Here is a 26471-nt window from a genome sequence, read left to right on the forward strand (position 1 = left end):
CAATGCCGGATTCAACAAGAAACTATTACTACAACATGAAGCAGTTACAGCTTTAAAACCAGAGGCCACAACCTGCAAGTAAGGTTTAATCATTTTAAATGTATTTGCCTGTATAATTTAAGACGTAATGTTTTAGTTTTATCAAGGATGTAAAAAAATGCCAGCGCTGGCTTTAGTATATGACAAACGCGTACAAACATTTTGGACCCGAATTTGTAATATGTACAAATTTTGTAAACGTATTTTCCATGTATACTTTATGACGTAATTTTTTGATTTGATCAAGAACGCAAACCAATGCCAAAGCTGTTTGTTTATAGTAGCTAGTTAGTTCGATGCTATTTTGTGTGTATAAGACAAACGTGTACAAACTTCAAAAAATTATCGCAACAGCAAACTTCAGCTGCTATCACATGTACACCTAAAGAAAACGACAAACTGAGTAAACTAAGCTTTGTGAATAGTTAAACGGTTGTTCATTCTATCAATAAAACAATATCTTTAAAAAAACGGTATTACTCAGTCATGTATTCAGTTATATTAAATGTTTAATCAGGGGGAAAGCGTATCTCAAAAGCTAACAAACAGCAGTAGCATTTTCAAGTAACAGCGTATGGAAATTCTTTGAGAGAATAATAATAAAATAAAATAAATTACCATTCAGAAACGTTTAGTAAGAGCCGTGTTTGCGGAGGTTCTGCTTGACTCTCTTCATCACCGCTCTCTGGGTCTGATTCTGGCTCAAACTGATGAGGCAATATTGACACCATTACATTTGACCGGAGCACATGCAACTGTCGCCCGTAAAGGTAATGGGCGTGAAGATTCCGGACGCAGTTTAGCCAATTACAACACACCGGCCGAACTAACCAATCTGAGCTCATTGCCTCTTTCTGAGGGAGTGGTTTCATAGAATCAGGAAGTCAACCGGTCGTTCAAATGACAGAGGAGGAAGCGGCTTACAATAAAGGTGAAATTTATGAAAAATAAGGCGTTTTTTAACAAACGAAACACGAAGACATGTTATATTGCAGCCCATAAACACAATCAAGCAAAGAAAAAAGGCAGTAAACCACCCCTTTAAAAATCTCTGTCACTCACCAATCTCCTTGCCGAGTCCTGAGTGGAGCATGGCTCCGGCAGAGGTGACCACAGCGCAAGTCTGGAATCCTGACCCATAAACCTGGCTTAAGGGTAATGCAGGTACGATTTTCTGCCAGCCTAAATTGGAGAAAGGCTTCTCAGCCCCATCCAAAGTTCGAACCTTCTGCCTCTTCTTCAGCTCGCACAGCACCTGCTGGCCATTCTGTAGTGCCTTCCGGTGCCCCCTGTAGGCCACGCCGTGTTTATTATTATTCAGGTAGTCTTTCACAGCCCTCTGCAGGCGTGGACTGAGCATGCCTACGGACAGACTCCCTTTCCACAGACCGTGCACTACAGATTTTGATCTGGGAACGTAGTACTCGTCCGGGTCAGAGTCCTCATGCCTTGACGCCCGTTTAGTCGTCCTCCTCCTGCCCTCGTCTCCCTCATCTTCATCTTCCTCTTCCCCGCCCAACACCTCCTCCTCATCTTCATCCTGTTGAGTTGAATCCTGGTTGTACTCTAGTCGCTCACGGTTGCGACTTACGGCGCCTGATCTCGAGCCCACATCCTGGGTGCCGAATGCGGACCAGGCCGCCAGGCTCTGAAGGTCAGGATAAGGGTAGGCTTCCTGGCTGAGCGGACTAGGTTGGGGGTCGGCACTGGGGTTTTCCTCTTGGCTTTGCTCCTGTTGGGTGTTGCTGGAGGCAGAGGGGGTGGAGGAGGTGGCCAGGCCTAAATGGGTGGTCATAATGGTCCGGGGGTTGCCCTGCAGTGAGGTCAGGCGGCGAGTGTCTGTGTAGGAGAGAGCGGCAGCGGAGTGCGGGTCGTCCACTCGTGATTCCATGAAGTAGGAGAGGAGCCCCAGGAACACCAGCACCCAGACCAGCATGAGGCCGAGCGTGAGCCGCCGCCACTGTTTCAGACTGGACTTCATCTTCTAGTGTTCCTCTCGGCCGCACGCCGCTGCACTCCAGACCCAACTGGAGAATTGTCAGCAGGAGGCCTACAACAGGACAGGACATTCTTATTAAAAAAATATATGGCATTCTATAACCAAACTCAACCTGTACATTTTCAGGACTCAACCTCATTCTCTGACAACGTGCACTGAACGGAACCGGGATGTACAACTAGTTGTCCATCACATCATACAGTGTGAGAGAGCAGCTCAGCACAGCACAGCACAAACACGTGTCTACCATGTGTTGCGGGTTTTCAAGTGTGGTTTCGCTGCATGCTCATAGAGAAAGTATTCAAGACTCTACTTTAAGTTGCTGTGTTAACAGGACATTTCAAGACTACCACCTGTAAGTAAAAGCAGTTGCCAATCTTAAAAACTGGCGCTGTGCGATTACATTAACTGTCGTGTGCTGCCGCCTACTGGAGGTACTAGGTCACAACACACTTCAGTTGACTTCAGTAGTGTGGAGAAGCATTATTACAAAAAGACAATGAAAAACTCCAGTGAAGTTGGAAAATATCTGATTTTCAGGTGAGATTCTCAAATCATTAAGTTAACGTAAACCCTTAAGTAAAATGTTCAGTGACTGAGATTAGCAACGATTGAATGTAATTGTGCAGTCAGTGTACAGTCAGTGTAGCCATGAGTTCAGGTTGAATGTCTATTTTTTCCCATAATTCACAGACCATGAGTTCAACAATGTCACACATGCTCTGGTGACTTTTACAGTAATTAGGATACAACATTTTTTGTCATAACTAGTTTAACTTTCTTCAGATTTTTAGATTTCCTTCAGAATTATTATTATTATTAATATTATTGGTAAGACTTTAAATGTTAACTAATGAACCTTATTGTAATGTATTAACTAACATGAAGTAACAATTAGCAATACATTTGTTACAGTATTTATTAATCTTTGTTAATGTTAGTTAATAAAATACAGCTGTTCATTGTTTGTTCATGTTAGTTCTCAGTGCATTAACTAATGTTAACAAATACAACCTTTGATTTTAATAACGTATTAGTAAATGTTGAAATTAATATCAACTAAGATTAATAAATGCTGAAGTAGTATGGTTCATTCTTAGTTCTTGTTAACTAAGGTAGTTAACTAAAATAATACACTGTAAAGTGTTACCATATTATCATTATACCTACTAGCTAACTACCTAATAATAAACTATTAACGGCTGTCAACCCGTTACATTGTGAAATCAATCAGTCTTGTATGTGATGGTTCAGACTGAGAGCTATATTAAAAGGTGAAGAAAACCATTTTGTGAGGGAGAAAAAAAATAGGAGGTTGGCTCTAGAAGCGATGACAGATTACATACACATCTAACATCATTCCTTGGTACAGTATATTAACTTATTTTGTCACTACTAGAGCCAGTTTAGTACCATGCATCAAGTAAACAAATGACTATCATGACTTCAATAACCTGTAATTAACTACTGTTCACTACTGCACGACAGTAACTGTTATTGGGAGACTATACTTTCAATTAAATTACATAATTTCACAATTCTGAATAATTCAAAAGTACGCACTTGATACAAGCTGTGTAGAACAGACACACAGACATAGTACCAGACAGTAACCAATTCTGTCAAAAGAGGAAAAACATTTTGTCTGATGTCAGCTTTCACTTTCCTTTAAGAAAAGGTTCCCCTGGAACCACTCATGATACACTGTTAGTTAACTGTATTGTTTCACTATTGCTGCAGATCTCAATTTAGACATGAGAACTACTTTCATATTAGTCTTCCCATTGTCTATTTTGTGCAAAACAACTAACAAAAAACAAACCTCTTACTTCTGTAACACTTTGTGGAATGGATATTTATGCCTACATTTAAGATTTGTGTATTTAATTGCATATAAAATGTCATGTTTGAAATACACAATTACCAGATTTATATATTCATAATTAATAAATCCAGTTTGTTGTGTGTCTCACATATTTTAATAATACTGCTTGTTCCACAGCTAGTCATATTTTATCAAAATGAACAGATTTGTGCAGATTAAGCCAGTTGAATATATGTATTTTTAAAAATATGATTTTGAATATAATCAAATAGATTAAAATAGTTAAAGCCATGATTTTTTTGAGTGCATCAATCTTAACCATTTTTACCTGTTTAATTTGACTGACAAATATGCATCATATTAGAGGTGCACTAGGTCTACCTCTAGGTGTGACTAATCATGTCAATACACCATCCATCCTACTTCCAAAATGTGTTTTTCTTTTAGCCTGATTCACTACGGTAAGCCCATCATAAGTGTTTACATTTTAGACAAGTTTTTTCATGCGAAGTTGCGTAAATACATCACTATCATGTGTCTCGTCCTATAATAAAAGGTTTCTCCAGGTACTTAGATACTTGAGAGTGGTAAAGGTTAGATGTCACAACGAGTGAGAAAGGTTGACATTTAAATATATCCCCAAAATATATAATATGGATCACAGAAAACTTTAAGAATTTTTACATTTTCAGGAAAAAAAAAAGTGTTTGTATGTTTATTTAACCTAGTATTTTGAATTACAAGGACATCAGCATGTCCTCATGTAGGGGGGAAATGAATAAATCAACTGAATAAACAATTTTTTTAAACCTCACATGAATGCCATGTCACTCCGTAAGCCTCTAACCAAAGATGTCTGTGCACTTCATGAGTCTCTTCCTTGGAACGAACACACAAACACAGGACGCGGTTTCGGTTCTTTTATGATAATGTTTACTCCTGCCAGAAATGTTTGGGTTGAAAGAGGAAGCAAAGTAGATGTCTCGACCTAGGCGCATGTGGCGAGATGTGGAGGTAGAAAGTAAATCCTCAGGGGCCAACTTTAAACAATCCCATTTGGACTAGTCGTCCAACAACAGACCAGTTAATTAATGCGTAAGCAATGCTCTTGTTATTATGCAGGATTCACAGGTTTATTTGTGAGTTGTTGTGCTGGGATTAAAGGACCGTGTCGTCTTTGTCAGATGAATGCTTTCAAAAAGGCTCAAACTGTAGGTCGTAGTGAATTTGATGTTGCTCAATATTTCACAATATTTCTAATCTGACAATTCAGACAGACGTCAAAGGAAATTAAGCATCCCAGATCTTGATTTTTAGACGCAGAAAACTGACCAGAAGTGTAAAGTGCAGGATAAATGAAGTTGTCTTCCAAAAGAAAGAACTGATTCTGAACTGCCTGAAACGAGTCGTCAGTAATTCCAGTCTTACTTCTTGCACAAGCCAACTTGGGTTTGTTACAAAATTGCATAATGCCAGCCTATGGTCTTCATTGGCCTGCGAACGGCGTTTACTTTAGCCCGCTCTCAAACACTGTAGTTGCAGCTGAGATCTGGAAGAGTTTGGTTCATGTTGTTGACATGTTGAGTAGGGCTGGTCCGAATACCATTTTTTGAGCTTCGAAGCTTCGGTAGTAATGAACATCGAATATTCGAAGCTTCGGAGAGAGGGGGCTGAACATATTCTTCTCTCTAATAAAGGCAGTATTCTCTATGTGTCTGTCTGTTTGCATTTTGATTAGGCTATTTCGAGAACCGTTCATCCAATCGACTTCACAAGGGAGTGCAGTGTCGCATTTGGTGCAATATAGATAGTAAACTTTGAATAAACTACAGAACAACGCGAGCGGGAGTATTGTATTTCGTCAGATTTTATAGTGTTGAACATATTCAAGCACGAATGAGAACCGTTTCGAGGGGGATGCCAGGTGTGCAAAAAAGAAAAAAACTAATATTCAAATGTCAAATTTTCAAATCGAATACCAACCCACCGAACGAATATTCGAATTATTCGGGTCCAGCCCTAATGTTGAGAAGACACTGTTTTCTGTGCTGCGAAAGCAAATCCACATTGCACGCACTTGACTTCCAAAGGATTAGGACTTGCGCTTGAACTGATACGGTAAAACGGTATCGTTACTGTTCGTATCACAGTGTATACAAGTGCTGAGGAAGCTTCCAGAGCTGAAATTCAAATACAGTAATGGGTGTTGAGTTTGACACACGCTGTACATGGTAGACCAATCACAACAGACTGGGACATCTGACCAATCAGAGCAGGATCTCGGAAAGGAGGGGTTTAGAGAGATTTAATCATTTATGAAATGGTTCCAGAAACTATGAGAAAAGAGCTGATGCTACATGTAAATACTTGTCTGATGATAGAGATCACCATATATAGATAACAAACGGGTTCGCAAAAAGCTCTGAGTTTGTTTGCGTTTCAGTCTGATTCTTTTGGACAGTTCACTCACGCACTGAATCATTTGCAGCGGTTGCACAAGTAACGCATACTTTATAAGACAGAAAACAAAAAGACTGCTGGATGAGAATGATATTTACTTGCAATGTTGTAGAAACAATTTCGTTTGTCAGCAATGAAGCAGCTCTTCAATGCACGTGCAAATTGTGAACGACTCTCTACTGCAGGTAAAGACAATGTCTCTATCCATAATAACAACATGTGCCTTTTTTGATGTGCCCCAGAATGATGAAAGGCTAGAAACGCCCCAGGAAGTCGCAACGAAAATAGTGTTTGCATTTATTGCTATAATTACAGGAATATAGTAATAACATAATAATAGTAACATACTAATAACTCTCTAGTGCAGGTAAAGACAATTTGTGTCTGTTGCCTATTTATCCATAATGATATAAAAACACTTTTTTGATGTGCCCCAGTACTGAAAGACTACAAACGCCCCAGCAAATCGCAACGAAAATAGTGTTTGTTTGCATATTGTGATTATTACAATAATCTACAGAGAGTCTTTGATGCGTTTTCATTGACTTGATCAGCGAGTGTTCAGCAAGAAGAACTGCCATCAGTTTACGCAAAAGTCTGTCGAAGAACTTTCAATAATTGTAATGACATATGAAGCACTGCTCACACAGATGTCACATTCAAAACAAGCAATTGTCTGTTGATCAGCACGGAAAATTCACATGACCAACGTGGAAAGGAGAAGCTGAGTGTGCCAGGATTTTCACATCAGTGATCAGTGAAATGCGTGAAATGTGACAAATGTGACAAGAGGACTCGGAGATAAACGCTAAAGTGAAAAGACATAAGCTGCTGACGTCCAGGGCATAATTATTGACAAAGGGACTGAAACAAAAACACTGGAAGTCCAAAAATCAGATATCCAAATGCAATTCTATGCCTTGAAGTTTAGAGGAGCTGAATGAGAGGTGTTGTGGCTTTAATGTGTTGTATACTGCTGTCACTGCTTAGAATTTCAAGTCAACCACATGATAGCTTTCTTATTAGAAGCTATTCACAAGCCATATCAAACACAATTTGGTTTGGCTTGATGTGATCTGATGAAAAAAAAAATGCTACAGACACAGTCTGTCTGCTGCAAAGTCTGCTTACCGCATTTCCTTCCCCCTTAGAGCGAGTTGACGAGACTCTAACCTAAGACGAGTTGAAACTGACAGACACAAATGCACTGCAAATGCAGAAATCTACATACAACCTCAAGAGCATGTTGAAATGACTCCGCCAACAGTGTTTTAAAAAAAAAAAAGTACAAATAGAGGGAAGACATAAGGGGCAGTGAAAGAGCGCAGAAGAGCGAGGGAGATACACGGCACATCCGTTACATTATTCATTAAACTCACACAACCCATCAAAACCGGGTGACTTCCCAGAGCTCCTTCAGGTCATTATAAGTCAGTCTCTCTCTCTCTCTCACACACACACACACTAAAACACACAAGCAACAACAAATGCACGCACAAACCTCAGTCTATGGAAACATCTGCAGTGGCTTCCGACAAATGAACATCATGTGTAGCAGTAGTACACTCTGGACACTCTGGACCTGCACTGCAGTTTAGCACGAAAACCACTTCAGCAAAGCTTCATAAACTGGACCAGTTTCATTTCTTTTTTTTTTTTTTATATTGCATGAATCATTTATCCATGCACATCATTAATTTATTTAATGCATGTGCCCTCACAATCTTAAATTAAAATAACTACCCCCTCCATCTTGCATCGACATCTCTTGTCTTCTCTGATGACGTGTTTACTTGCACGAGGGTGTGATCAACCTGGCTGTCACTCACATGAGACCGACCAATAGCAAACCACAACCATCCAATCAATTCTAGATTAAATTTATCTATACATATATGCACACACACATACATATATACATATACATATATATATATATACATATATATATACACACACACATATACATATACATATATATATATATATATATATATATATATATATATATATATATATATATATACACATACATATATATATCACAATATATGATTTTTTAACTATTTATTTGTATGATACAGCTGCAAATAAGTATTTGAACACCTGTCTATCAGTTAGAATTCTGACCCTCAAAGACCTGTTAGTCTGCCTTTAAAATGTCCACCTCCACTCCATTTATTATCCTAAATTAGATGCACCTGTTTGAGGTCGTATATACTGACTTCAACCTGTGCTGCAATATACATTCAGTTTTACATTCATTAACAGAAATCAGCTGCTTGAATGAAAATTGCTAGCCTGGTAATACCAAACTCTGCTACTTCGCTTTGCTTCGTAGACAGAGTCTGGAAGGGCGCTTGTCTGAAGTTTAAAATCATTGGTTACCTGTAAGCCAATCACATAACGTTTGGTTATGACGTGTGTTATGCGCAGGCTCAGCCGCATCGAACTTCCACTGTAAACACATGTATGATGCGAAAACAAAACCATTGAGCGAAATACCGGAGTGAACATGGATGTGAACGACTTTAGCAGATTATGTGAAGTAAATCTACGCATCCACGGTACAATCAGCATCTACGTCACGGCTCTCAGTCCGCCCTCTGTCTGTTGATTGGCCGGCTGTTTTGAGGCCGGAGGAAAACTGGGAGATAGGTCGCTATCTCAGACTGAGTACAGAAGCGAACTGAAATTGAGCGGAAGTACGAAGTCTGACGTAGTCAGGCTAGAAAATTGCTGATGTTATCAGATTTTCAGGAGACATTCTCAATTCATTCAGTTAACGGACGCTCTGAGGTAAAGTGAATTTAGACTGCAGACTAAGCAACGATTGTAATTAATTGTACAGTACAATTATAACATAGAACAGACATGATCTTGCATAGAATTGCATAATATCCTTAAACATAACAATATTGCTGGCCATAAACTGACAAAGTGCGCGTCCGGTGTGCGATACCTTGAGTTGTCATAGACACGACGCGGCGCTGCGCTTCTCGTCCAGTGTGCGACCCCCTTTAGATTATTGGCAGCATAAAAAAATTAAACGATCTGACAGCCATGGGCTGAACAATACAAGTTACTGGTAATATATCCATCGAGCCTATGAACTAGTTGCCAGAAACACATCAACAAGAAAGAGTGAAGGCTACCCTGTAAAACAACTGCAATCATGTGATACAAAAGGACCCTATTCATCACTATCATCATCACCGCGATCCTCAACTACAAGTTCATTGGCGAATTCCTCCTCCTCGTCGCTCTCCTCCACTTCTCCCTCTCCTGCCTCCGCTAACTCTGCTTGCGCTAACAGATCCCGCCCAGATGCGCGGGGCTCTCTTGCATGCGCAATCTGCTCCATAGAACTGGGTTAAACAGACGATCTGACGGGTTTTAGAAGATTAAATACAACCTGAAACTAAAAAACAGACCGGGCCTCAGCTCTGTTTGAGACCGGCCTTTATTTATCCAAACCTGTAGCCACACCAGGCTTGTAAAAGAGACTGGCGTCTATTTTGGACTCGGCTATTATTTGAAGTTTTACGGTAATTCGAAAAGAAATGAAGGGGCTTCGGGCAACTCCCTATTATGCGTAATTAACATTTGACTACCAATGCTTTTTCAGAATTTATGTTTCTTATACTCTTTTCCCTCCTGACCATTATACATTGCTAAAAATAAAATATGTAATTTCATTTGAACAAGTTGGCAGGGCATGAAAGATAGCTACAGTAGCAAAAACGATCCATTTAATTCTGAGGGTCAGAGAGCAGGAGCAAACCATTCTTCTGGCAGTCCCACAGAAATCTGTTAGATGGTTTTATTCTCCCACGCTGACAAACCCACAAGCGTTTCATCAATTTCACCGAAGACAACGATTGCACTTGAGGCTTGTTCTGTCCTTGCGGAGGGCAATCAATATACAAGACGAGAAGTGAAAGGGAGAACGGAAGAGATAAGAAAGGGATTTCTGAGCAGACAACCTTGAGACAGCCGGTCTCAATCCAGTCCGTCTCTGTGTGACCCCGTTTCGCATTTACACCGCTCTCCATTATGGATGACCAGGCAGCGCCCTCTGGAAATCAACTCAGGGGTCATTTGACTGCATGTGCATGGAGAGCAGAGGGAGCAGATTGATGAGCAAACACATGTTCACAGTCACACAGTGAACCCATTAACCTGAACCTTTCATCTACATTGCTAATGCACTCCAGTAACCCAATCCACTGCCAGACATTTTTAGTCCCACAGGATTCATTGCATCTCCAGATCCATAGTCATCTTCAAAAGCGCAGTCATCCCTAAGCGCACATTAAACCAAGTCTTGAGGTCTAAAACACTGAGAGAGAAAAATCTCACCTGCACCTCTGATCTGCCGTCCATTTAGAGCTGCACAAATGCGCATGAGCTGTACAAATGTGCTTCCTTCATCCAGCTGGAAAAATGTTTTAAATAAACCAACACAGATTTCACCAGCAACCAGAAATAAAGCCACCATCTGGACCACGTCCGCGAGAAGGAACAGAGACAGGCTGAGAAAAGGACAAAGACGACAGGAAAAAAGGAAGGTGTTGAATAGAGGTTCCTCTGAATCACTGCTGTGTGATATAAAAGCATGTTTCCGGCACGGTATAAAAAAATAAAAAAAGGATAATTGAGAGCAGAACTGAGAGTTTATTATGTTCCAGTCCTGATAAAAATTCTGTAAACTCTGATATAAACATGCAATTCTGTTTTTTTGTTTGTTTTTTTCTATTAAATTGAAATTAAATAAGAAATGCTGTAGAGGTATTGTTAGTTCACGTTAACTAATGCAACCTTATTGTAAAGTGTTACCCTAAATGTATGTATAAAAATAAATAGCACCAGTCAGTGAGGACCATTGCGGCACAAGTGCACAGTTCAACCAATCCAAGCCAAAGTATTTTGCATTAAATGCTTCAAAGAAGCTCATTAGCATAGAATTTCGTGTGGGTTGTCGCATCAGGTGTTTTGACAGATTGCTTGTGTCGTTTAATGGACTGAGAGATGTTTTTCCCCAGCACATAACTATAGCTCATTTCACAAAACAGCAAGTTACAAAAAAAAACTTTAGTCTTCACGGAGTGAGCAAGCACTCATGCATATCAACCAGACAGAGCGAAACAGAGAACATCTAACAACAACACTGTAACAGCACAATTATTTTGAACAAAACATTCATTTCGATCAAATATTTGTTGGATGTTACATTTAGATTTAATGAGAGTAATGATGAGAAAATTGTAAATCTGCAATAAAGATTTAATTAAAATTACATTTTAATTTGTTTACGGTCAGTAAACACAAATGAAGATATGTTTGATGAAATCTGGGAGCTTTCTTTCCCTTCATTGACAGCTATACGCAACTAACACTTTGTTGCTTCAAAAAGTTAATAAAGAGATTGTAAAACTAATCAATATGAATTGAGTGGTTTAGTCCAAATTTTCTGAAGAGACACAATCGCTTTATGTGATGAACAGATTGAATTTAGGCTTTTATTCACATCATCAGTTCACACATCAGTTATGGCAAACGGAAGATCAAGCATGTTCGCTTGACATGCGAGAACCAATGGGGTTCATTCTCATGTTACGCAGCACGTTTGAGCTTCAGCAAGAACCAATGAGGATCATTCTCGTGTTACGCAGCGCGTTTGAGCTTCAGCAAGAACCAATGAGGTTCATGCTCGTGTTACGCAGCACGTTTGAGCTTCAGCAAGAACCAATGAGGTTCATTCTCTTGTTACGCATCACGTTTGAGCTTCAGCAAGAACCAATGAGGTTCATTCTCGTGTTACGCAGCACGCTTCAGCAAAAACCAATGAGGTTCATTCTCGTGTTACGCAGCACGTTTGAGCTTCTGTAAGAACCAATGAGGTTTGTTCTAGCATGGCAAGCATGTTCGCTTGACATGCGAGAACCAATGAGGTTCATTCTCGTGTTACGCAGCACGTTTGAGCTTCTGTAAGAACCAAAGAGGTTTGTTCTAGCATGGCAAGCATGTTCGGTTGAGCTTCTGTTTATGTTCGCTGATAAATGTTTATATGTGAAAAAAATACTACATTAAACCTGTTCATTATACAAAGCGATCGTGTCTCTTCAGAAAATTTGGGCTAAACCGCCCAATTCATCCGAAGATGAACGAAAGTTTTCAGCGGGTTTAGAGTGATATGAGGGTGAGTAATTAAAGGGGGGGGGGTGAAATGCTATTTCATACATACTGAGTTTTTTACACTGTTAAAGAGTTGGATTCCCATGCTAAACATGGACAAAGTTTCAAAAATTAAGTTGTACGTTTGATGGAGTATTTCTGTGCCAAAAATACTTCTTCCGGTTTGTCACAAGTTTCGGAAAGTTTTTTTCGAGTATAGGCATGTGTGACGTCAGATGGGGCGGAATTTCCTTATACGGGTCCTAAGTGCACTTCTCCCGGAAGGGCGTGCGTGCACCCGTAGACCAGAGCGAGAGAGCGAAAGCAGTACGCCCATCAAAGCGCTGTGCTCGGCTTTAGGGAAGTATTTGCCGGATTTGCAGATCGTTTAATGCTTAAGGATGGAGCAGTCCCAACGATAAACGTTCACGGTCATGCGTTGGAACAAAAGCGCGCTTCTTCATTGAAATGCGCTACTATTCCATTGTTTTTCTATGAAAATACTAGTCTGATGTGCAAAACTGTTCCGCTTGCTACTGCTTAGTCACACACAATAATTCATAAACCAATTCATGTCTTCATAAACCACGAGTAAACACACACAAATGTTGTAAAACTAGCGCATGACATGGTTTTTTAAAAACACTGCACTCAAGTTAAAATCATTTCTACTTTTAAAAAACTCTCGAAACCTTGTGTTTTTCCCCCATTTCACTGCCCATCTCACGTTTTTCTAAGCAAAAACGCGTTCTGTATGTATGCTCGTGATTCTTTAGCTCCGCCCACACGGCACGCCTCCAGCCGCTCGTTTTTTTCCGGAAAGACTCGGTACAGCCTATCTTTCTTTTATAAATATAATAAAACTAAAGACTTTTTGGAGATATGAAGGATGCAATACTACTCTATAGGTACTCAAGATTAACAGGAGATTGACTGAAAATGAGTGTTTCACCCCCCCTTTAACGATGAACAGTTGTCTGCTTAATATTTTTGTGGAGACTGTGATACTTTTTCTCCAAGATTTTTTGATGAATAGAAAGTTTAAAAGAACAGCAGTTATTTGAAATGTAAATCTTTGTAACATTATGAATGTCTTTACTGTCGCTTTTGACCAATTTAATAATTTAATGCACGCTTACAGAGAAGCAGAATTAAAAAGTATTTAAAGCTATTATTTACATATATAAATGAGTATAAATATATTGTAAATCTGAACACACACACACGCACACACAAGATTCCTGACAGGACCAGCATGATACGATATTGATTTATCAATTTACATACCGTTTGGAGGAACATATCACGCAAGACGTGCAATAAACTATTATAATAGGTTCAATGATATACACTATACATTTTTTTTTTTTATCTGATTATATCAAAACAGTTTATTAACATCCCTGGTTGTGGGAACATAGAAACAGTCACTGGTGGTTCAAAACTAAGAGCATAAGTGGAAGAGGAAAATGGGAAATGATAGACATGAATGTGTGGCATGAAAGTGTTCATTCGAAATGATGGGAAAAGCCAAGGCCAGCTTGTAAAAGTTATGGTTGAATTCACACCTCCCATAGCAACAAGCCCGGTTCCCACACATCCATTATTCATAGATTTCATTCTGATGCCTCTCCAAATGTTTAACGGTATAATCTGAGGTAATTAACGAAATAATATAAACACTGAAGGGGGGATAAATTTCTCAGTTGTTGGCAGGCTTTTGTAAATGCTTAGCACCTTTAATTTAAGCCCAGTCAAGTGAGCTAAAGTAAGATGAAAAATCATTTCTTTACACGTATGCTCAAAGCCTGCGTGCCGGAGGATGTTCAGGACGATATTGCTATTCATCCATTTTGTCACAGGATTGTGAAGCATCCATTTAAATAGCTAATGTGCGAGCCTAGCCAGCACAAATCACAGGACGCTTCAGAAAGGGAATCAGCACAGGAGATGGAGGATACGGACTGCCAGGGGTGTAAACATCCTATTTGCTTTTATAAGGTAATTAGAAAGCACTCTCTGAAGGTATGAGACCACGAGCAATCTGATTATATATAAAAACGATACCTGGACGCATTGTTTTAAAAGGATGTCGACCTTGAGAAATGAGCATCCAGATGAAATGTAATGGATCCCATTTGAACGGCGCTCCTTTACGAGATGCCTTGCATATTTACTATGTAATGGATCTCATTTGGACGGCACCACTTTACGAGATGGTATACTTATTTACAGGCAGGCAGTTCTACCCACACAAGCACTAAATGCGTAATAGGGAAATAATTGGGTTGCAGGAGAGAAAATAAATGCTTTACAATACGTGTTCATATGCCTCTGATCAGTCTAGACTTTTAAAAAATCTTCCAAAAGCAGCAAGCTTTTCTTCCTTATTTTATAACCTGATTGGCATTTATTTTTGCAGATGTCCTTTGGAAACGTCTGAAGTGTACTTTATATTATTTTCATAACACAACTCACACTTTTCACCAACTGTGCATGGTCGATACTAATGAAATGCAAAGCAAGATGCTCACAAAAAAGTGAGTGGGTGACTGCAAATAACTGCTCAAATGAAGCGGATTACCATCTTGTGAAACCCAAAAGTAACATTTGCTACTTACGAAACATTTAAATCAAATTTTAGGTAGGTTAGAAGGAACACATTAAGTCCTAAAGGGAAAGGACTGTTGTAATACATTTCCTGTTTCTTTCCTATAACCTGTTTGTACCATCTAAAACGTTGAAAATGCAAAAGGGAATTTTACAATGTTTTCTTTTTTTAGTACAAGTTTCAAATATTGATGACTCCCATAAACCTTGCTAAGTCAGGGTCAAAAAGGGTCTGTAGATGCCAGTCTGTATACATAAATATAACTTACTTCAAATAACTTAAATTGCAGTAAAAACCAGATGTTGCATCATACAACCCATCAATCCCATGTGATGTGCACAGATGCCAGGTGCACAGTAAGTGGTTCACATACAGAAATTAATTATTTATAAAAATGAATTATCTATGAAAGCACCCATTGAGAAAGTAAGGTTAAGAGTAAGATTTCCATCCATCTAAATATAGATTTTAATTTACAAAAGAATACATTCAATATTATTCATAAAATTCGGTAGCATTATCCCTGACTGTAGTTGAGCTCACCCACCAATGATATTTACAATTCATTTCTAACCGGTGCAATTGCTATCTGTGTTATTGCTCTGACTGATGAGAGGCTTCACAAGGGCAAATTACCATATTTGTATTCATTAAGGCTACATTTTACAGTGAAATAGACTTTAGATTTTGATGGTTGTTTTAAATAAAGTAAAATTACTATTAGATATCTACATACAGCTCTGGAAAGAATTAAAAGACCACTGCAAAACGATCAGTTTCTCTGGTTTTACTATTTATAGGTACAGTATGTGTTTGGGTAAAATTAACATTTTTGTTTTATTCTATAAACTGCTGAAAAAATTCTCTCAAATTCCAAATAAAAGTAATTTAGAGCATTTATTTGCAGAAAATGACAACTGGTCAAAATAACAAAAAAGATGCAGTGTTGTCAGACCTTGAATAATGGAAAGAAAATAAGTTCATATTCCTTTTTAAACAACACAATCCTAATGTTTTAACTTGGGAAGAGTTCAAAATTCAATATTTGGTGGAATAACCCTGATTTTCAATCGCAGCTTTCATGCGTCTTGGCATGCTCTCCACCAGTCTTTCACATTGATGTTGGGTGACATTATGCCACTCCTGGTGCAAAAATTCAAGCAGCTCGGCTTTGTTTGATGGCTTGTGACCATTCATCTTCCTCTTTTGATTTTCCGCAGATTTGTCTTTGTGAAGGACGCATGCATGAAGCCACGCACAAGGTTGTCCTGGAAGAACGCTTGCTTCCTTCTGCTCTGACAATGTTCCCCAACTCTGAGGATTGTTTTTTTTTTCTTTTTCAGCAGGACAATGCTCCATGCCACACAGCCAGGTCAATCAAAGTGTGGATGGAGGACCACCAGATCAAGACCCTGTCATGGCCAGCACAACCTCCAGACCTGAACCCCATTGAAAACCTCTGGAATGTGATCAAGAGGATGATGGATGGTCACAAGCCAGCAAACAAAGCCGAGCTGCTTGAATTTTTGCACCAGGAGTGGCATAAAGTCACCCAACATCAATGTGAAAGACTGGTGGAGAGCATGCCAAGACGCATGAAAGCTTTGATTGAAGGTCAGGGTTATTCCACCAAATATTGATTTCTGAACTCTTCCCAAGTTAAAACATTAGTATTGTGTTGTTTAAAAACAAATATGAACTTATTTTCTTTCCATTATCCGAGGTCTGACAACACTGCATCTTTTTTATTATTTTGACCAGTTGTCGTTTTCTGCAAATAAATGCTCTAAATGACACTATTTTTACTTGGAATTTGTGAAAAATGTTGTCAATAGTTATGTTAATTTTACCCAAACACATACCTATAAATAGTAAAACTGGTAATTTTGCAGTGGTCTCTTACTTTTTTTCCAGAGCTGTATATCAACCACACAGCCTTGCAATGCAATAATAATAATAAATAAAAGTTTAGTGATGAATGGAAAGTGTAAAAAAAAGATCTAAAAATATTTAAATATTTAAAACATGACCTTGTGTCATTTTAGAATTTTCATTATCTGTTCACAAATATTTTTGTGAGAAAACAAATAAAATTAATTTTTGATTGACGCTTATTCATGAAAATGTGATAATAATGACAGCCCTAGCCACTGTTACAAGCAAAGCAACGACCTGAGCATGCAGTACATCAATGCAGTCTTGGCTTGACGGCACAGAGAGCAACACTTTCATTAGAGAGCTGTAATTCATACACCGTATTGATCTTTCTGTAGTTTATGACAGTTGAACCACGGACGCCTTCAAATCAGAGTCAAAATGAACCAAACACTTGAGCGATTCAATAGCTCAGCTGAAAAAGGCAAAAGATGGAGAAGAAATTGAGGCTGTAGAGATTGTCAGTGAAAAGAAAATCGATTTAGAAATGGATGCCTAAATTATAGAAATAGTTCGGCCACAAATTAAAATGGTCACATTTACACCCACTTATGTTTCTCAAAACCAGTATGCAGCAAAAAAAAAAAAAAAGGATTACCTCTTTTTCATACCAGAAAGTGACTAGGAACCACTTCTCTCAAGCAAGATTAACACTGAATAAACACCCTCAGTTAAGAAATATTACAAGGTTTGAAAATACTTAATATGGACCGCTTTTATCTTCCTGTTTTTCTTTAAGGTTCACAGCACCAGGTCACAATTTGCTTTCATTATGCGTAAAAGATCAGCGTGAACCGTTTCCTTTTGTGTTCCACTGAAGAAAGTCATCTGGATGACTTTCAACATGCATGACTGAGTAAATTGATGACTGAACTGTGATTTTGGGGTCGAATAAACCAAGGTAAGAGTTCATCTCTTTCTTTTATTTGAGTAAGCACATATAAAAGGACGAGGAGGAGTACAATCACAATGCCATTCCCACCAAACGCTCCCTCTTTCCCGAGGCTCTGTGGAACATGAGAACAGACTCATAATTGCACCCGGTGTCACTCAAGAATCCTCAAATGAGGCATGATTCATGTCCATGCGTAATTTAATACCATAAAAAGAGAAGAAAAACAACAACTTGATAACAAAAAGCGCCACTCACCACCGTTAATGGTCTTCGATTTGCGTCTTGCAGGTGTGTTAGTGCCCTGGAGTGGAACGTTTAAGTTGCGTTGCCATTAATGCCTCCCAACAAATTCCCTTTGCTCATCCAGAGAGCCTTACAGGCCCTGGGAAAAGAGAGCAGGACAGGACCCCTATGAAGTCGAGTCAAAGGGGCTTTACCACTGCACATGGACAGCTGTGAAGCGATACGCTCCCATTACTCCCTCGAAGTCCTCCTCTTTCTGTCTGAGAGTGAGAGATCTCTGGTTTCAGCACTATTTTAGATGAGGACTAAATCATAACATTTAAATAAGTCTGGCTTGGTTCTCTGCTTTTAATCTACAACTTGAACAGAAGCCTGAACAGGAAGTGCTGCTATAATCCCCATAAACAGCACTGTGACCTAATGGTTAGCAATAAAACTAGAACCCTGACATCTGAACATACTTAATCTGTTCCAAAACCTAAAGGCATCGTAGGCCCAATCATGAGGTGAAGACTATTCAAAAAACAAGGTTTTTATTTCATATTCCAAACCCATAAGCCTTTTGTTCATCTTCAAAAACAAATTAGAGAATTTCTGTCCCTCAACTGAAAGTCCATTACACATCAAGGTTTGTTCTTGCATGTCAGCTTCCACAAGAACCAATGGCGTTTGTTCTCATGCGTCAAGCAAGTGCAGTAGAGCATCAGTTTACCATATTTGTAAAACACTTTATAATAAGGTTCATTAGTTAACTACCTTAGTTAAAATGAACTAAGAATGAACAGTACTTCTACAGCATTTATTAATCTTAGTTAATATTAATTTCAACATTTACTAATACATTAAAATCAAAGATTGCATTTGTTAACATTAATGCACTGTGAACGAACATGATCAAACAATGAACAGCTGTATTTTTATTAACTAACATTAACAAATAAAATTAATACTGGAACAAATGTATTGCTCATTGTCAGTTCATGTTAGTTAATACATTAACTAATGTTAACTAATTAACCTTATTGTTAAGTGTTACCAAAATATCTTTATTTGGGTTTCGAAGATGAGCGAAAATCTTATCTTATCACGCTGTTTCCAAATCTTAGGTTTGATGACCAATTGATGACCATTTTCATTTTTGGGTAAACTATCCCTTTAATTCTGCTGTCTCCCATTTCATTTCAGTATAAAAATATAGGGACGCATATAAAACTATTTAAAAACACTAATAATGTAATAACATTGTTAAAAAGTAATCTTCAGCAAATCTCAATTAATATATTTTTTTCATTCTGCACATTTATAAATGTTGTGATGCCTAAATTTACTTGTAAGATAAAAAAATATATATTTCAATCACGACAACTCCCTGAATAGTTTTAGCATGTTATCGAATGTGGCAACAATGTATTTGGTCTTGGTGAACTACATCTGCTGCTGCTGCAGAGCAAGTATGGACTTGCTACTGCAAATAGATGCACAGACACACTGCTGTGAGCATGTGAGATATGCTGCTGCATATAGACATGCATAAATACCGTAGCAAATCAAGGCAGGTGGAGCTGGGGAGGTAGAGAGTTTCAGAGTAAATTTGAAAGTGTGCTGCAAGACCAGCCTACAGAAAACACTGAACCAGACTATTGAAATATTGAACAAGCAATCTCATTGGCTAGCTTGTGCCGTGATTGCTTGCAAATTGCATGTAAACGGACCTATCAGTCAGCTCCCTCTAGAGATTCATGACTAAACTAGATATTTAGACAAAATAATACATAAGAAAAACACTATTTAAAAGTAGGTGCAAAATGTTGAATTGTAGGTGCAGAATGTTGATTATAAATAATTTCACTAAATACTGAAAAGATTTTTTTTTTTTTTTTTTTTTAGTGTCAACTTTTAACCCATTCTACCTTAAATGTGTTTGTGCTATGTATATTTATGCATATTACAGTATTGCGTTGTTCCTCTTACATCGCCTGCAGCTTGTGTGAGGAGCTATGTCTATGACGATGACGAATGTTCCAAATTAGTCACTTATGAGGTTCTATTTCAGCTAGGCTGTTGCCTTTGAAGGTGGCTACCTATCTATCTAGGCAGTAGGCAGTCCACTAGGTTTTGGAACTAGTATCTGTGTATATGCCAAGTTGGCGCTCAACACGAGGTATCGCACTCACCCTGCAGGCGACCGTTTCGGCCCTCATTCCAACCATCTAGCAGGCTGTCAGTCTCGCTCTCTCACACACACACACACACACACACACACACACACACACACACACACGGCAAGCTCCATGCCTGGTTTTAAAACAAGTCCTCCATAAGGGCTCTTACGCACAAGCACAGCAACTATCTCAGAGGAAAGAAAGCAAACAGCTTTAGATCATGTCACAGCAGAGAAAAAGAAAAATGTCTCCCTCTTGAGACTCTTTGGAATCTCATAAAAAAAAAGAAAAAAGAAAAAAAAGCTGCTATAAAAGTTTCTTCTGTACATGCTTGTTTTTACAATTTAGCTGTAAATTTCTCATTTCCACAACTAAATGAAATAGAATGCAGCAGTCTCAGGACGCATTTAATATTTGAACTAATTTGACTCACTAAATTAAAATTAGTTATTGTGTAGTTCATGATGCAAGATGCTTAAAGATCAAAAGTGCAAATAAACCTCTTCCTCTAGTACGCAGTTGACTTTAGGGAGGCACAATATATAGTTTTTTTTCTCTCTCTCTCTCTCTCTCTCTCTCTCTCTCGGTTATCGGCCATAACATTAAAATAATCATTAGCTTATCTGTATCGTCACTAATTTTAATATCAAATAATAACTGATAGACAACAAACACTGGCCCAGAGAGAAAAGCTTGTTGAGGTGAAGGCTCAACTTCTGAAAAGGCTCACACACCTTTACCCATACCAGGCTCCATCTGTTCCACAGGAAACATGGATGAACTCTGACCCTGAGAGTGGCGGTCCAGAAAGCCGCTGTGTACCTGGGCACAGGATGACGTCTGGTATTCAACCGGGAGGAGACAGACAGTCTCCCAACTGTTCTGATGAACAGAAGCCAATTCTCACATACATGACTATTGGCAATAATACACAAATAGCCACCCACAAATGCAACAGTCCACTACCACAGAATCCATTTAAATATACACTCATACACTTCAATCTATACCCTCCCATGAATCCACATGCAGGGAAGATTGTTTTTTTTTTTTTTTTTTTTTTTTTTTTTTTATAGCCGCCACCTGGTGTAGCTTAAAAAAAAAATTAACTTGTATGACTTTCTTTATTCCGATATTGGTACTTTTACTGTATTTCGATCAAATAAATGCAGCCTTGCAGAGCATAAGAGATTTATAGTGATACAACCATAATCACAGCCATTTGCAACAAATGAGCAGGTATAGTATAGTTTCACAAGTTTCTGTGACGGTTGTTTATCCTTGATTTTATCATATTCAAGATAAGGTCAAACAACGACCACAATGACAAACTCGTTTTACAGCGTGGAAACAGCAGAAGTAAAAATGAAATGCAACACAGGATTTACAAGACCAAGCAAGCAAGCAACAAAAAAGTACTAGGGATATCAGCAGAACATTTTATATTGTGGCGAAAGCAGTGAAAATGATATGAGAGGATAAAAATGTGCAAATCAGACAGATTGTTCACGTATTATTCAGATAGGGAATGCATTGTACAACTCGACAGCCCATGGAACAAAGAATTTCCTGTCTCTTTTCATGCATCATAGTGCAATCAGTTTGTTGCTGAATGCGCCCTTTTGTCTGAGCTGTGCCAAGTAAGGGGTGGCATTCATGCTACATGATGGAGTACAGATTTGCTGAAAGTAGAACGCTCACCATCGCCTCCAACGTGCCAAGGCAGTGTCTCATAACTGAGCCAAAATTCCTGATGACTCTGTTAAAGAGTATTTAGGTCTCATTCATGCTACTGACCACAAACATTGGTAAAGATGATGACACCTTCCACAAGAGACTAGTCAAACACTTCCATCCGCATAGACTGCAAAAGTCGAAGCCTCTTCGTCTGATAGAGTCCGATGATGAAACATTGGAAGAACTAGTTATTCAAACTGAAACTCCATCGCAAGGACGACTTGAGTAGGACGTTTCTCGGTGATACACTACTCAGTTTTGGTTCATTATGAGATGTTCCTCACCATCAGCATTTACAAGTGTATGTCCATCAACAAACCGATGTGCATATTTATAATTGCGGTGCTTATGCGGGAACTATATCAATAACAGCGCATACGTTAGCCGAGCACTAACGTGAATGACTAATGTAACATTAAAGTTTGTAAAACAAATCTTGCTCCATTCTTCCTCTTTACACAAAGTAGTAAGAAAGACAATCTGCATTAATAGACAGTTTTAGGTAATAGTGGCCCACAGCTGATTAGCAGAAGTATTTCAGTAAGACAGAAATAATGTGATTTAGCCGGTTAGCTGGAGACATACACAATATAAAACACAAAACTACATATTTTGAACACTCGGTATATGCATCAATAATTATTCATATTTACATGTTGTGATTCTGAGGAGCAAGTTGATCCAAATAAACTGGATACTGACACATCTTTCAAGAGTAAGATGAAATAACAATAAACTGTCTTGTTTTCTGTCAGGTAAACAAAAATCAAATCAATGCTCAAGCGCTTCATGCTGTGTTAAGTCTGTGTAAATACATATTTTCAGGGTATTGTATACTGCTTCAGACTGCAATTCATAGACAGCTGCAGACACATTTTCATAATTAATTATAGCTTTACAGCAATAACAATAAATGTTGTATGAAGTGGCAAAATGAAGTTAATCGGAATTGCCATGGTGAATATTTAAAGGGCATTTAATGCAACGGTAAGTCGAAAACATGCTTTGGTACTTTAAATTACATTTTAATGCCATTTAATTCCTTTCTATTTGCGGCTTCTTGGTATAAATTATGGTTGTTCTTGGTGTGTGTGTGTGGGGGGTAAAATTTATTTTACATTTTATATATTTTTATATATTTTTATATATTTTCGTCAGATCGGGATTTCAACTAAATACTCTAAATCAAACAAAATGTACGCAGAGTAGACCCAAAAGAAAAACCTTAACCCAGACAGTGATGTGTTATCTCGGTTACAGTTTAACTGTGACAGATGGATCAAATGGGTATTTCCAGAGGCGGTGTGATAAGAGCTAAATGATACATTTGTCAAAAACACAGAGCTAAAGAATAGAACTTCCCACCATACCTGACAAAATATGCAGAGCTCTGCATCACAAAGACAACCTCAGCTAACAGCAGGATGAACACTTCTCAACAGAATCCTAGGAAACACAAAGGACTTCGCACAGTACAGACTGTCATCCCGACAAGTTCGCCCAGATACTTCAAGGTGAAATATCTAACACTCCTGCCTATTGCAATCAGGGAGGTTTATAATACCTGGAAAAATCCATCAATGATATCAAGGCTGATTGGCACAGGCACAAGCACAATAAATAAAACACATTTTATTACTAATAACCAACATCAATCAAACAGGATTGCAATATAACACTTCATGAAATTGACTGATGTGTTGTCACGGTGCATATGTGAAAAAAAAAAGCTTTAAAAAAAATAAATCCTCTCTGCAAGTGCATACAAGCAAACAGGAAGGCATGTGAGTTTGAGGCATGCATGGCACTGACAAACAGAAATGGCTGACCACCTTAACCACACCTTTTGAAGCAGCAGCTAACTGGCTGCCCCGATTGCTCCTAGACCGTGTAACATGCAAAGATTGTGGAGGAAGAGATGTCTCAACCAGTTTTGAACTGTGCTTGTGTGACTAATGTGAAAACTGCTGCACATTATTTATGTAATTACATTACGTAAACGTAGCAATTGTTACGCACATGTACATGCACCAAAATAATCAGATGATGGCTCGATCGGACTGAAAAGCCTTCATGTGAACACCTCAATCTATCCGAATGAGCTTAAAGTGGTGTAGACCTGATAAATAAAACACATCAACAATTAACATTACCATTTTCTGTTTTCTCACTCAATTTTTTGACTATTTTCTCACTCTGATTCGAAAATACCTTGTGCTCATGCGTAGTGCCATGATGTGCATGTTTATATACATTTTAGGTCTTACAAATGCGAATGTTTTTATGTACGGCTCATGTTACAAACTGTTCAGTGAATGAGAATGTATATTTTCAAAATATTTGCTAAAAAACTCTGCTGACGTGTGTCAGTTCTCTTTTTAGATTCTCACAGAGAAGACTTACATACAAGACTGGAGACTTACAATTACAATTTATTATAAGGTGTCCTTGTTACAGTGTAGTTATACGCTTAAGTACTACGCAATAATAATTAACAACATGTACTTACTATAGATTTATGATTAGGAATGGGGTTTGGTTTAGTTGCATGTAATTATGTATAATTTACTGTTAATACCACAGTAAGTACATGTAACATATGTAACAAGGACACTGTAAATAAAGTGTTACCAAAAGATCTTCACCCCAAAGTAACAAGTAGGCTAACTTGCTTTATTGCGAAGAATTGACAAGAAATCAGTTTACAACATCCAAACTCTCCTTTTGTTAATCATTGCAATAATCAAGGGTGTGACAACAGACTGTATGGTTCAGGTTCACACAGAGATCTGATCTCACCATCGAGTCCACCGTGGATTACATGACGAGACAGAATAACCTGAGACAGAAGAAATCCATAATTGTGGCACCATATCCAAGATGCATGTAATTAATACAATTAAAGGGCAAAAGGAGTATTTGGAAATGCAAGCTGATATTTGCTACTGGCACACTAAAGCTAAAGATTTAAATAACTTTCTTTTTGTGTGTTGGGAGAAGAACACAAAAAAGAAATAGGTTTATTATTAACCATACCAAACTATATCAATAAAGTGAAATCACTTTATTGAAATCTTTCATCTTGAAAGCAAAAGATAAAAGAGAGGTATTCAAACAAGTTAAACAAAGATCTATCATAAAACTGATATCCTGAATTTATGTTTTGGTCATCCGGCCAGCAGTCATAAACACACACTTTACTCCCACTAAAAACAGTGTATGGTATTTGTGTCTTTGATTACCAACTTGCTATGTCTGCAGAGAAGCCATCTGCGCGTCATATTTCCTACACTGCAGAATTAGCAATTACCTGAACATGCCACCACAGTGACCAGCTCACACCCAGCTCAGGGGTTTACAAGCTTCCTGTTAGACTCAATTACACTTGCGTTGTGTACTTCTAATTGAAGTTCACTCAATTTCATTGAGGTCCAAAGCACCACCGCAGATAAATGTACCCTCTTGGGCGCTTGGAGGTCTAACCCAGAGCTTCAGCGTTTGCCTGTCATCTAAAATTACACTTGTGTCTCCTCCCCTGGGCCAGAGTCTGCAGCGGCTGCCCCTGACACCTGACAGCACCACAGAGAGCAGTGGAACGACACACAGGGCCGTGCGCGAGCCATCCATCCCTCAGTCACTTTAATGGACGGCTCGGCGGCTTTACGCTCCACCAGCCGCGGAAATAAGAAAATATGAGCTGCACAAACCTAAGTCAAATTAGCAGGGATGTCAAAAGTACCAGTACTTTGGTAAAATAATAAATAATACAAATACTGATACTAGTATTTTCACGGTACTCTTAAATCTTTGTAAATAAGTATTGCACGAGAAAGAGAAAGACATGAATGTATAGTGTTAAGTAAATATTTAAATAGGTTTAAAATAATTGCTTTTCTTGACCCACTTTCCACTCACATTGTGAATATATAATCACACATCTCTCTGATTGTTATTTTGTGCTTCTGTAGTTATTAGTTTTAATATCTCTCTCTCTCTCTCTCTTTCTCTCTACACACACACACACACACACACACACAACAAACATGTGTGCAAGTTAACATTTAAATATTGCAGGTTTGCATAATATTCTGAGTTTGTGTTTCACTTTTTTCTTAATTTTGAGGAAAACTAAATCTGTTTTTGTGCAGGTGAGATGATTAAATGCCTGCTCACATTTAATCTAGAACTACAATAACCATCATGTTCAAACAGCGCACAGGAGAGCTGCCAGTCAGTAAACTGAAAAAACTAAGTATATTTCATGACTTGGAAAAAGTAACTCAGATATTTTGTAGCAAATTTAAAAGTAATATGTTACTTTACAAGCTACTTGAAAAAAGTAATCTGATTACGTAACCCAAGTTACTTGTAATGCATTACCCCAACAC

General features: G+C 38.3%; 1 protein-coding gene across 2 annotated transcripts in view; it reads right to left on the reverse strand.

Moving 5' to 3' along the window:
* st6gal2a (ST6 beta-galactosamide alpha-2,6-sialyltranferase 2a) overlaps positions 1–26471 on the reverse strand; it is a 78350-nt gene that overhangs the window by 36640 nt on the left and 15239 nt on the right. For both annotated transcript variants that reach the window (XM_081368976.1, XM_081368977.1), the window contains exon 2: positions 1102–2089. In XM_081368976.1, coding sequence (XP_081225102.1) covers positions 1102–2020 — 919 coding nt within the window. In that variant the 5' untranslated portion in view covers positions 2021–2089. The remainder of the gene's footprint in view (positions 1–1101; positions 2090–26471) is intronic.

This window comes from Scardinius erythrophthalmus (genome assembly GCF_964197995.2).
Source record: "Scardinius erythrophthalmus genome assembly, chromosome: 6".
Lineage (NCBI taxonomy): Eukaryota > Metazoa > Chordata > Actinopteri > Cypriniformes > Leuciscidae > Scardinius > Scardinius erythrophthalmus.